Below are 13,791 nucleotides of genomic sequence, written 5' to 3'. Positions count from 1 at the left end.
CAACTTCAACCTTCTACGCGGAACTTGAGGGTTTATATTGCAGTGACCACGAGGCGACTATTCAGAGAAGGTTATAAAGAAACATAATAAGTAAGCGCTCCTTGCAGGATTGTCTGTAACAAAGTTGTATAAGAACCGGGCAAGCTTCATGGTGGCTCACTAATGGAAGATAGATTGGCGTACCTACACACAAGCACCGCAGCAAACACAACCGGCAGCTGGCGGGCGACGACCCGCACTCCGCGACGCAACCACTCACTAACGATTGATAACCGGCCATCAAACTATGATCAGAGTCTACATTAGGTACTCTATACATATACGAGTACCCACCTAATGACGTCTTTATCTAGATGTACGTATCTACCTATCGACCAAAATATGCAATCGTTGTCGAATTAAAGACAAATCAGTCGAAATAGGAATTCATACAATGAATAATACCTACTTTATTGGATTCAAATAATTTATTGTAATAAAAAAAATTGGCTAATTTGGGTTATTTATTAGGTTAGGTTTATTCCATGACCTTACACACACATAGGTAGGTAAATCGGACATAGGTGTGTGTGTCAGCTCACAACAAAGTCGTCATTGTCTAATATGGTCTATAGGATGTTGTTAGATGTGACACCTAATGTAGGTAGGACAGAAAGAATTAATAAACGACTTCGGTTACCTAGCTACCTATACGTAATGGTATTTGATACATTTTGCAGCGCAAATTATATTATCCATTTCTTGTATTATAACTGTAACCCTCTTACACAAACAGGAAATTGCATTTTACTCACATTTTTTTAGTACCGTAATTTTACATAATATTTTTCCGTGGCTTTCGAAATGTAGGTAGGAGTATTTTTAGAACTACAATAATAAATAAAAAATTACTCCAACCCTGCGGTAGCTATGAAGTACCAACACTGAATTATTTTAACCTACTATTACTACTATTTTTTTTTACATTAGTAGTTGATTGCACACGTATTGAGCACTACAATTACATACGTGTTTACGTTACATAGAGGAGTATAGTTTGGAGATTACTTTTCAATTTTCCGCTACATTTCCTGTATGTAATTTTGTGTTCGGATACACGTTTCTTTTGCTGTCTGCCAGTAAAGTTTTAAAAATCATACTCATAGACAAAAAGAATGTTATGTCAATCGATATTGACAGACAACAACATAACCTCCAAAATACTGCATTTTAGGTGCCGCAATTTTTAAATTTACAAAATTATGTTAGAATACGAAACTGAACTACTATCTGTTTGAAAACAATTATCATCAAAGTAGTGTTTCTGAATAATTTTATATTCACATCGAGTGAAGTATACCTCGGATGAACTCACAATATTTTTACCTGGATATCGAATCGTAAGCGTCGTTTAATTCAGGATTGCATAATAATTTTAGTGTAATGTTTTAGAAAATAAATACATTATAAACTTTCTATGTAGTAGCTATAAATCTTGCAAACTTTGTGTAAGTAGCGAGGAGTCCAGCTTAGGCGTGCGGCGTGCAGTGGAATCGGCGGCGACGGAACTGTTCGGCTCCTTGGGCGGCGCAGCGCTGCACGTGGACGTGCTACGAGCAGGCGGCAGGCGCGCGCTCTTGCGGGTGAGGGCCGACCAACTGCGGCGGGTGCGGGCGGCGCTCGCACTGTCGGCGCCGGCGCTGCGCGTGCAGGGACAGGCTACCTCGCTGCAAGCTCTCATTTAACAGCTGGTAAGATTATGCTGAGCAACTAGCAAGCTTAAAATTCATTTGGAAAAACTCAACCTGACACATTACCATATTGACTTAAGCAGATAGGCAAGCTCCAGATAATTATTTTCAATTTAGCTTATAAATTGTATTCTTCTGTCGTGTGGGTATATGAGGTGGATTACTGACCAACCGTGGTGTCAGAGTTATTATTGAGCCACCAAAGGCCCTTGACATGGCTCATGTAACGACTATGTACCTACTTATATCAGTAAGCAGTAACCGGGATGAACGACTTAGCATACCTTCCAAAGCATGGATCATCTTACTTTTCTTATTTTATTATTTTTATAACTTACCTATATTTACTTATAAAAGGTTCAATATGGTCTACTCTGAACTGGCATGCATGAATGAAACAATTGATGAGTGTGGAGGAAGCAAGAAAAGTGTGTCAGGAATGAATCAAATGGAATTCCATAGTGTCTGTTTACCTATGGTGGGAAATAGGCGAGAGTTTATGTATATGTATGTGAATATTATCTAACTTTTGGCATCATTTCTATTTCAGAATACATTAGAAACAAGCAAAATGACTAGCAGAGCCGTTTTAACGTCTGGCCCTGGTGGTAAAGACATAGTAATGGTGGCGACACGGGAGGAGCTGTCCACCCCTAGCAAGGTGACACTGCCGGAACCTGAGCCTGCACCAGGGCTTATCATGCCAGATGGCTCCATCAACTGGGGCTGCCCATGTCTTGGAGGCATGGCCACTGGGCCCTGTGGAACACAATTCAGAGAGGCCTTCTCATGTTTCCATTACAGGTAAATAAAACTACATTTTCACCTTTAGAAATAATAAAGAAAAACATTGAAAAAATTATAAGAACTTCCTCAAATGATAATAAATGTTTTGCAGACATCTTTCTAAAGGCATACAATAGTTGTTTGGCATTCCCACTTTAATATAATTCTTAATTTCCGAATTTCAGTGAGGCAGATCCAAAGGGCAGTGACTGCTACGAGAAGTTTAGTGTAATGCAAGATTGTATGTCACACTACCCCGAGCTGTATGGCAAGGATGAAGACGACGAACTGGCGGCCGCCATGAGCGAGGCCGAAGCGGGAGGCGACGCGGCTTCTGCTTCCGCCACTGCGGCCGCAGCCGCCAATACCCCCGTCCCCGCCCCCGCCGCCGGAGACTCGCAGCCTGCCACCGCCAAATCTAAATAACTTAAAGTAAACATTTAGTTTTACCTGCCTAAGGGTATTACATAAAGCTATGTTAGTTTAATTGAGAATGTAACGATAGTCTTTATTTTTTCTTGGCATATGTAGTTGTTGAGTTTATTGGCAATGTTGTTTTATGAAAAAAAAAAACAAACATTTCCCATAGTAAGACTATTGACAGTTCAAAAGGAAGTTTTGATATTTCCTGTATACAATAATATTTAGCGTTAATAAAAATTGTAAGAAAATGCGTTATTTTATTTGACACACCATTTTTCTTTCAAGATATGAGCAATATGATATAATTATGTAGAACATAATATCACATAAAAAGTCTATGTACGTCCCACTGCTGAGCACAGGCCTCCCCTCAATCAACCGGAGGGGGTATGGTGCATACTCCACCACGCTACTCCACTGTGGGTTGGTGGAGGTATTTTTTACGGCTTATACCCGAGACGAGATATAACGTGCCCTCTGAAGCACGGAAACAACTTATTTTTTCAGACCATCAGGTGATTCAAACCTGTAAAGTCCTTACCAAACAACGGACAGTCTCACAAAGTATGTATTATTCGAAAACCACATTTTATTATCTTTTAACTTTTTCTATAAGTATTAGTTAATTAATTATGCTATTTATTTATTTAATAATTGTGTCACTGGACTTAATATGTGAAATCCTGCAGAGAAATTGTCCTACATAATAATAAATAATCATTGTCCTCACTAGTCAATCATATAAAATATCCTGTTACCCTCAAGGACCATTTGTGTTTTATACCTACTTGCGGAGATCCGTGTTGCTCTATGACTTTACTATACGGATGATACGGATCCTCAGAGTAAAAAAAAATACTGCCTTTACGTACGGGTCATTATCATCTATCTTAGAATTTGGTATGAAAAGTGTCTGTAGTTGTAATAATTGTGGCTTTGCCCAACTCATTTTTAATAATTTAGTAATTTCATGTTGTCATTAATTTACATCAATCGATCGATTGTCGTGTCATGACATATATGTCACAACTTAGAAGCATGTAAGCACATCACTAGTGACGGAGCGGAGCGGGCGAAGAATTGTTTTGTGTTATTAAATGGAAGTGAAAATAAAGTGTTTTTCCCTGAAAATATTGAATTAGTTTGTGTATTTCCATCATGGCATACCACTACGTGGTGACGGCGCAGAAGCCGACTGCCGTCACAGCGTGTGTTACCGGTAAAAATTTGATATACTTACATTTTTGCCATATTGAGGTTAACTATACTTCTATATCACACAAGGCTATTTTCGGCATCTTAGACGTATATGCTATGCAGGTTTGATAAGTCTATTACATTAATTTTCATTAAAGAATACAATGTTTCTACCGGTATTAATCCAGATATGTGACTAAAATATTGCGACTCCAAACCATCATGCTTCCCGCATTCTCTTTTATCCGATTTGCAATAAGTTCGCTTTCCAACGTCTTATAATACTTCGTAACCACTGTTTTCACCTGTATATACACTGGATACAAAATGTGTGAGATTATAGTGAGGATGTTGTCGCGCAGGGAACTTCACGTCGCCGACGGACCTCAACCTGCTGGTGGCGAAGGTGTCGCGGCTGGAGATGTACCTCGTGACGCCGGAGGGCCTACGCCCCATGAAGGAGGTGGGCCTGTATGGCCGTGTTGCCAAGATGAAGCTCTTCCGGCCGCCTGTGAGTTCCTACACACTATTTTAACTCCTTTTTGTAATTTTTGAATAACTTTTATGTCTCCCAACACAGGCTATAATTTCTAATATAAAATTTCATTTTCAGTACGAGAAAAAGGATTTAGTATTTATACTGACAGCTCGTTACAATGCAATGATTTTGGAGTGGCGAACTGGTGCCAATGGTGACTTGGAAGTGGTGACCCGTGCTCACGGAGACGTGTCTGACCGCATCGGCAAACCATCCGAGAATGGCATCCTGGCAGTCATTGACCCACAGGCTCGGGTTATTGGTCTTAGACTCTATGATGGTCTATTTAAGATAATTCCACTTGATAAAGATTCCACAGAACTAAAAGCTGCTAGTTTAAGGTAAGTTGAAAAATAAAGCCTTACCCATTTATTTAAGAGTTTATTTGTTTATGTGATCTTAAATAATAATGGATTTTTGCAGGTTAGAAGAATTAAATGTGTATGATGCAGAGTTTTTGCATGGCTGTTCCAATCCTACACTAATCTTAGTTCATCAAGATCTCAATGGTAGACATATTAAGGTAAATAAAAAAAACTTAATTTTGTTACTTACAGTTATTAAATAACTCATTAGACTAATTGTTATTTGTATAATTCCAGACGCATGAACTCAATCTGAGAGATAAGGAATTTATGAAGATTCCGTGGAAACAAGACAATGTGGAGACAGAGGCAAGCATACTCATTCCTGTGCCCAGCCCACTTGGTAAACAACACTTATTGCCATAGAAATACATGTAGTAATGGTAGTATGCCTATGATGTCGAATTAAATACATAGTATTTGTATTTCAGGTGGTGCAATTGTAATTGGCCAGGAGTCAATAGTGTATCACGATGGTCAAAGCTACGTAGCTGTAGCTCCACCACAGATAAAGGTAAATATTAGAACAGCTGGGACCACTTATTCTATAAGCTACATTTTATTTAAAAAATAATTTACTGTTTTTTTAAACACTATAAGCTCAGATCATCACCTCTGTCTTTGTCTCGGTCTGCTAACCTAACCTGAAGATTTGGCAGGTCCGGTATTTACAGAAGCGTCTGACTGTTTGACCTTCCAACCTGCGAAAGGAGAACCAGCCCAATACAGGTTAGGTCACATACCTCCGAAAATGCACTTCTGCGAATGTGGGTTTCCTCACGATGTTTTCCTTCACTGCTGAGCATGTGATAATAATTTATGATTCAAACATGAATTTGGTAACAAATTCGACAATCATTGGTTTAGGCCTGTGCTGGGTTCGAACCTGCGACTTCAACGAGAAAGGCAAGCGTTCTACCTGCGAGGCTACCACAGATATATCTCTCAAAGAGCTGATATATATATGTCAGTTGAATCGAAAAGATTCACAATCAACATTGTATTCAATAACTCACTACTGTGCATACTATTTTAGTGTAGGTCTCTAGCAAATGTGATTTGACATGTGTGGCTGATGTGACATGTGTCCAGATAAACTGTGTACACAAGGCGCTGTGTGTGTAGATGACGCCGATCAACTGCTACTGCCGCGTGGACGGCCGCGGCCTGCGCTACCTGCTGGGTGACATCGCGGGGCGGCTGTTCATGCTGCTGCTGGAGCTGGCGCACCGCCCCGACGGCACGCAGGCCGTCAAGGACCTGAAGGTCGAGCTTCTCGGTCAGTACTATACCCGTTTAGTTGGCGATTTCTGAGACTTTATATTTTTTATGATTAGATCATCGAATGAAGTTTGATGTAAGATTTTAGTAATTTAAACTGATCTATTTAGTTTAAGAAAAGTCTGTTTAAGAATTTACTGTGATATGATGATGTTTGGACATAGCTTTGTATTAATATTTTTGCCTTTTGACATTCAATGAGCTCAGATTAAATTTGATCGTATCAGCTAATGTACCATGTATCCCAATACCGATCTGACTGATGCCCCAGGCGACATCCCGATCCCGGAGTGCATGACGTACCTGGACAACGGCGTGGTGTTCGTGGGCTCGCGGCTGGGGGACTCGGCCCTCGTGCGGCTGGCGGCGGCCAGGGACGACGCGGGCCAGCACGTGCTGCCCATGGAGAGCTTCACGTCGCTGGCGCCCATCGTCGACATGTGCGTCGTCGACCTGGAGCGCCAGGGGCAGAACCAGCTCATCACCTGCTCGGGTAACCCACTACGTACCACTACAGTCATTCACTTGCTAAACTAAGAAGATCCTGCATGTTTCCATTCGCCTTCGTATCGTTGCATCTTCCGCAGGAGCGTTCAAGATGGGGTCCCTGCGCATCATCCGCAACGGGATCGGCATCCAGGAGCAGGCCAGCATCGACCTGCCCGGCATCAAGGGCATGTGGGCGCTCACGTTGGCGCCCGGCGCCACGCACCACGACACGCTCGTACTCTCCTTCGTGGGGCAGACCAGGTCGCTAGCTCATTGCCTCTAACAACATCTACGTATATAAATCATTAAATATTCACATCGTCAAACTGTTTAATTATATTGCACGTGTATATAAAGCTTAGCCGATGTAAAATTGACGTAATTATAACCAGTAGATTCTTTTAGGGTTTTAACGCTAAACGGCGAGGAGGTGGAAGAGACGGAGATCAAGGGTTTCGTGTCGGACCGGCAGACCTTCTTCACGGGCAACGTTGTTCACAATCAACTGGTGCAGGTAATATAGACAGACACTTTGTTGTTTTCAATTCATAATAGATATTTCGGTCTAGACCACCAATGGTGACGACGTATATGTCACGTGGAAAGTGTTTTCTCTTAAAATCATGTTAATGTGACAGCAGTCTCAGCCGAGATTAGTTTATTAATGCCACCTTAATTACGTCTACGGCGGCTCTCCTGCAAGAACTGTACTATTGGGGCATTTATGGATTGTGGGTGACAGGCCTGGACGACCAATACCGACGAGTCACTATTATGTCGTGTGAAAGGTCTTTCGATGTAAAGATGAATTCCGGTCTAGATATCGAACCACTGAGAGTTCGAAAGAATCAATCTACTTATATCAAAAGTTTTTTCGAATATATCGTCATCATCGGTGGTCAAGACCAGAAAATTGCAAGAGATCAAAGTCCTTTCCGGAGTTCCCAAAACGATCGGGATTATCCAGTCTTCGGCACGATGCCCGCAGGTGACGGACGAGGGCATCCGCCTGGTGGCGCGCGGCGCCGACGGCGGCTGGGCGCTGGCGGCCGAGTGGCGGGCGGCGGCGGGGGGGGGGGGGGGGGCGGGCGCGGGGCGCGGCGTGGGCGTGGTGGCGTGCGCGGGCGCGCGCGCCGTGGTGGCGGCGGGCCCGCGGCTGTCGCTGCTGGCCGTGGGCGACGGCGCGCTGCAGCTGCTCACGTGAGGACTCTTGTCCGTTGCCCCACTTGTGCGACTGCCATGCGTGTACGATTTGGTATATCGAACCCCGCGGGTCCAAACCGTAACGATAGTCTTGTGTCCCCAGCGAGGTGTGCATGGAGGAGGAGGTGGCGTGCCTGGACCTGGCGCCGGCGGCGGACGACGCGCCCCCGCGGCTGCTGGGCGTGGGGCTGTGGACCGACATCTCCGTGCGGGTGCTGCGCCTGCCCGAGCTGACGCCGCTGCACACGGAGAAGCTGGCCGGAGGTACCGGGTCCCTCGCCCGCGGCGGCACGGGCTCTCGCTCCCGCTCGACCGCTTATTGATATCGTTCCGCGATGTCCCCAGAGATAATCCCGCGCTCGCTGCTGATCAGCGTGCTGGAGGGCGTGTGCTACCTGCTGTGTGCGCTCGGCGACGGCTCCATGTTCTACTTCACGCTCGACCGGGAAACTGGGGTGCTCAGCAACCGCAAGAAAGTCACACTCGGCACGCAACCCACGGTGCTGCGCAGCTTCAGGTACGTGAGACACTCGCGTGAGATGTTCTACTCACGTCACATGAGCAATGATCTCCAGCGAGAGAGACTCTTCAGCGCACCACCTCTCGCAAGATTTATGCAAGGCAAGTTGCAAGCTGTTGCTCGAGACAATCGTGACCACTCTGGCGTTCATCACGTATTACTTCCAGGGTTTGCTTATTTGACCAGGTGGGGTTGTGATCACACGCGAGCGAGTTTGGTGGATCGGTTCTTCGCAGTTGCTTCTATAAAACACCGGATCTGTCTATGATGGAATACGCTCACTTTGTAAATGGCCATTCACCGTAACTTCACAGATTCAAAGATTGCAATGATTAAATGTGGGCGCGGTTGTCGGTTGCAGATCTCTATCGACGACGAACATCTTCGCGTGCTCGGACCGGCCGACGGTGATCTTCTCGTCCAACCACAAGCTGGTGTTCTCCAACGTTAACCTCAAGGAGGTCACACACATGTGCAGCCTCAACGCCGCCGCCTACCCTGACAGGTACCAATCGCTAATTATCTAAGATCCCAACAGAAAGTTAAAGGAACTTGACAAAGGAAACAGCGCTGTGTCGCAGGTTCTGAGTTGCTTTACAGTAAATAACCTAGTTCTAAATGCTACGAAAACTAGTGTATTAAATTTGTTCTAGCAAACGTAAGGAACATTAAAATTACACATTATGTATGTATGTACGTAAAATGTATCTCTTCTTCCGAGAAACTGTGTAAGGCATACTTACAATACAAGGAATAAAATTCTAGATTAAGTAAATTAAATTCCTCTTTTTGGGGTTATGTATACGTTTTTACAATAAAATACCAGATACTATTTTGAATTTGTCAGAAAATAAATTTAAAGCTCAAGTGAACCTTACTTTATATAAAAAACCTTATTATAAGATTAATGATTACCTACATGACAAAAATGTCTGGTATTCAATGTGTTCCTCTAGTTATTAAGTAATTTGTAATGTGTACCCTCATTGATTCAAAAACCTTAAAACTATGTATAAATCGAATGTCCAAAATGCAAATGTAATGTAATATGAATGCAAATGATGCAAATGTCCATGAAGGACTATTGTTTGACCACGATGCATTACATCCAGCTCAGAACGCATATCTCTGCGAATCTGCGATATCCAAAGTAGCTGTGTGTGACTGCCCATCCCGAAAAGATTACGAGCGTGATTTCGATATTAACTACATATTCAGTTGTGGCTGGTTGTAAGTTGTAACTGTAGGTCCACCCCATTAGAGTTACGTTCGTTAGTTCATGGCCGTGTGCATTTCAGTTTAGCGCTGGCGACGGACAGCACGGTGACGATCGGCACCATCGACGAGATACAGAAGCTGCACATCCGGACCGTGCCGCTGGGGGAGACGCCGCGACGCATCGCCTACCAGGAGGCTTCACAGGCACGTGCTCACTTCACAGGAAAACACATAAGCTAAGGCCGGAGATGGGCGGAGATGTGCGGGTTTTACCAATCACAGCGTTCGAGAGACCGAAAAACGAAGACGCTCTGTCACTCTCCCTCACGGTGATTGGTCGATTCCTGCACATCTGCACACAGCTCCGCGTTAATGGAAACGCTGCCTAAATGTAGAGATTGTCCATTGAACGCAACATGTACACAGTAGGAAATAAAATAAATATAAATTAGAAAGAATAGGGCCGACATGAGAACCTTGTGGTACGCCAGATATAGTATAATCTTCTGTCAACCGAATTTAATTGCTAATCAGGATATTATTTCATTTTCGAAATGGAATGTCAATAAGATTAACAACGATCTAATCAGTGCTCGTTCAGATAATTTTGTGACGAGAATACCGTGGGGAACTCTGTCAAACGCCTCTCTGAAAGTTGAAAGAAAATTTGCCAACTACATGGTGCAGAAAATGATGAAGTTATGAAACTTTGGTCTTTTCTAACCGCGGCTGAAGGGGTGTCGCGCCTTGTGGAGACTATCACTACAACAGCGTGTACGGTCCGAGTAATGTCCCCCGGCTGGTTGCAGACGTTCGGCGTGATCACGATGCGCGTGGAGGCGCTGGAGTCGCTGGCGGGCGCGGCGGGCCCCGCGGGCGCGGCCGCGGCGCGGGCCTCCGCCTCCACGCTGGCGCCCGCCTCCAGCGCCTCCAGCGCGGCGCAGGCGCAGCCCAAGCACGCGCCCGCCATGACCGACCTCGAGGTGCACAACCTGCTGCTCATCGACCAGCACACCTTCGAAGGTATCTAACCATTCTGCATGCAGTCTCCACCTCCAAGTAATTCTTTGTAGCATTATTTTGTCATCTTATTGTGTCTAGCGAGTCCACCGAACGTCGGAACTTCCAACTTAAATTTTATCATGTTTATTTGTGGTAGCTTGTCATCGGCCTTTACTTGTTATTGTGATGTGCATTGTCGTGAAATGGCCCGGCGTGTCCACAGTGCTGCACGCCCATCAGCTGATGACGAGCGAGTTCGCCATGTCGCTGGTGTCGTGCCGCCTGGGGGACGACCCCAACCACTACTACGCCGTCGGCACCGCCATACTCAACCCCGAGGAGTCCGAGCCCAAGCAGGTCACTACACTCACACTAACACCACTACATCCAACACATTTTGAGCCTTTCTTTACCTTTGTCAAAAATAGCTGCTCGGCTCCCGAAGCTATCATAATACTTCTTGCAATGAGTCAACGATCGATACGATCAAAGGATCAGAAGAAACAATACATATTTAGTCACTACTTGTTACATATGACATTATGTTTTAGTATTAAAAACAATATTATCATTACAACTGAATTTTGTTCCATACTAGTGATATAACCGAATTGCAATGTCCCACCAGGGTCGGATATTGCTGTTCCACTGGTCGGAAGGCAAGCTGGTGCAGGTGGCGGAGAAAGAGATCAAGGGCGGCTGCTACACGCTCGTGGAGTTCAACGGGAAACTGCTGGCCTCCATCAACAGCACAGTGTGTAAACTGGCGTTCATATGTCATATATATCTTTTGTATTCATGTTTAACGTATGCTTCCCGCCTCTCACGTACAGGTACGTTTGTTCGAGTGGACGTCGGAGAAGGAGCTGCGGCTGGAGTGCAGCCACTTCAACAACATCGTGGCGCTGTACCTTAAGGTGAAGGGCGACTTCATCCTGGTCGGCGACCTCATGCGCTCCATGTCGCTGCTGCAGTATAAACAGGTCAGAGTAATGTTGGCTGTACGGGGCGGGCGCCATTGTGGCGACCCACGCCCGTCCTACAGCCACCGCCTCTGCCGAGACGGTATTTATGTACATACTACGAATGGTCGAAATAACTTGGCCCAGTGGCACATATTTCTATATCTACAATCGCTAACATATAACCTGTGGGAATTAACTAACTAAACATGCGTGCTGGCCGGAAGGTCATGTGTATCTTTAGTAGCTTGTATCTATTCGCAAAAAAAAAACTTTACGAGAAATGTCTATAGTTCGCTGCGTTCCTATAACGATAAAATATAAAAAAAAAAAAATTCGCTTGTTGACATCAGATGGAGGGCAGCTTCGAGGAGATCGCGCGCGACTACAGCCCCAACTGGATGACGGCCGTGGAGATCCTGGACGACGACACCTTCCTCGGAGCGGAGAACAGCTTTAACCTCTTCGTGTGCCAGAAGGACAGGTACACACACACACTGGCGTTACGGCACCGTCTGACGCTCGGCGCCCAATATCCGCGCGCTCACCTACATATATTGCGTGTTTGCTTGGCAGCGCGGCCACGACGGACGAGGAGCGGCAGCAGATGGGCTACGCGGGCCAGTTCCACGTGGGCGACATGGTCAACGTCATGCGGCGCGGGGCGCTGGCGGCGCGCCACGCCGACTGCGCCGACTGCGCCGCGCCCACGGCCAACCCCGTGCTGCTGGCCACCGTGTCCGGCGCCATCTGTGCGTACGCCACGGCACACCGACCTTCATATTACGTCCTTTGACATTTACGCCGCTATTATCATAGAGTTCTTACGATAAGACTCCCGATATACTGTTGCAAGTGCCGCAGGAGGACTGATGAAATTGGAGTGAAGTAGTAGATCTATAGTAGAGTGGTAGATCCATATTTTTTTGTGATCATGGCACTTGCAACAGTGTTGAAATATCGGGAGTCTCATATCCCTGATTTTAACGCGGTAAGAACCCTGAACCCCAATGTGTTTTAATTAGAAGAGACACAACCCATCCCACACCGATGACAGCTTTCTCGCCTCACTCCTAATAATCATTACCACCGCAAGTGGGCATGCCTAGCGCGAACGAAGTATCCTTGTACCGTATTGTGTATTTATGTTTCGTGTAGCACACGCACAGACGCACGCAGTGTACCTAAACTCGATCCGTGTAGTGACGGCAGCGTGTGTTGCAGGCCTGGTGGTGCAGGTGTCGCACGAGCTGTTCGAGTTCCTGCGGCAGCTGGAGGAGCGCCTCACTCGCAGCATCAAGTCCGTGGGGAGGGTGGCGCACTCGTTCTGGCGCTCCTTCAACACGGACATCAAGACGGAGCCCGCCGACGGCTTCGTGGACGGAGACCTCATCGAGAGCTTCCTCGACCTGCACCGCGACGTGCAGCGCGAGACCATACAGGGCATGCAGGTGCGTCGCACACCTTACCCACTTTAACATACGTAAGGAAACTTACCCGCTCGTAATCTTGAGGGCGTTTCCACTAAAACTAAACGGCGCAGAGACGTGCGAGCGAGATACCAGACAGTCACTGTCACCTTCGCGGTGATTAGGCGAGGATTGCACATTTGCTGCTCTCATAGACTTAACATTTTTTTTGCGTTTACGGGCTGCTCCGCTTCAATGGAGACGCACCCGCAGGATCACAAAATATACATAGTTTGATAAGAGCGTCCTTTCGACAGTAACAGACCATTAATTACCATTCTATACCAATTCTTTTGCCACATAATGTCATCTCAATTCCCAAAATTGTACTTCCATAAATGTATTTCTTTTAAACTAGGTTTTTTAACATTGTAATTCCAGATCGACGATGGCGGCGGGATGATGCGCGACGCTACCGTAGACGATATAATTAAGATAGTAGAAGACCTCACGCGGATACACTAGCCGCGCGCGGTAGGCTTGTTATTATTATGTTAGGATGGTCTGCCCTGGTGATGTCGCTCCGGTCAACTTTATTATAAAATACATTATCTATGTCAAAGAAACGAGCTTCATTTCTTATCCTATTATCTCATTAATAAACAAAA

General features: G+C 45.4%; 2 protein-coding genes across 2 annotated transcripts; both read left to right on the top strand.

Annotated features, from left to right (window-relative positions):
- The first annotated feature begins 1,159 nt into the window (after window positions 1-1,159).
- Window positions 1,160-3,187, top strand: LOC126374889 (mitochondrial intermembrane space import and assembly protein 40). The gene is made up of 4 exons (XM_050021662.1): window positions 1,160-1,379; window positions 1,496-1,730; window positions 2,281-2,534; window positions 2,702-3,187. The coding sequence occupies exons 3-4, from the start codon at window positions 2,302-2,304 to the stop codon at window positions 2,940-2,942; spliced, it is 474 nt and encodes a 157-aa protein (XP_049877619.1). The 5' UTR covers window positions 1,160-1,379; window positions 1,496-1,730; window positions 2,281-2,301; the 3' UTR covers window positions 2,943-3,187.
- Window positions 3,188-4,006: 819 nt separating this feature from the next.
- Window positions 4,007-13,747, top strand: LOC126374849 (DNA damage-binding protein 1). Its single transcript, XM_050021596.1, has 23 exons — window positions 4,007-4,158; window positions 4,499-4,647; window positions 4,750-5,015; window positions 5,098-5,197; window positions 5,277-5,382; window positions 5,471-5,553; window positions 6,165-6,318; window positions 6,592-6,813; window positions 6,908-7,070; window positions 7,215-7,323; window positions 7,798-8,009; window positions 8,116-8,276; window positions 8,358-8,529; window positions 8,894-9,037; window positions 9,831-9,954; window positions 10,560-10,773; window positions 10,976-11,109; window positions 11,381-11,506; window positions 11,586-11,735; window positions 12,068-12,198; window positions 12,291-12,466; window positions 12,939-13,165; window positions 13,565-13,747. Exons 1-23 carry the CDS (start codon window positions 4,098-4,100, stop codon window positions 13,646-13,648), a joined length of 3,468 nt encoding a protein of 1,155 aa, XP_049877553.1. The 5' UTR covers window positions 4,007-4,097; the 3' UTR covers window positions 13,649-13,747.
- The last annotated feature ends 44 nt before the right edge of the window (window positions 13,748-13,791 follow it).

Source organism: Pectinophora gossypiella, chromosome 18 (genome assembly GCF_024362695.1).
Source record: "Pectinophora gossypiella chromosome 18, ilPecGoss1.1, whole genome shotgun sequence".
In the NCBI taxonomy this organism is placed as follows: domain Eukaryota; kingdom Metazoa; phylum Arthropoda; class Insecta; order Lepidoptera; family Gelechiidae; genus Pectinophora; species Pectinophora gossypiella.
The sequence above is the reverse complement of the archived record's forward strand: the minus strand, read 5'-3'. Positions and strand labels throughout refer to the sequence as shown.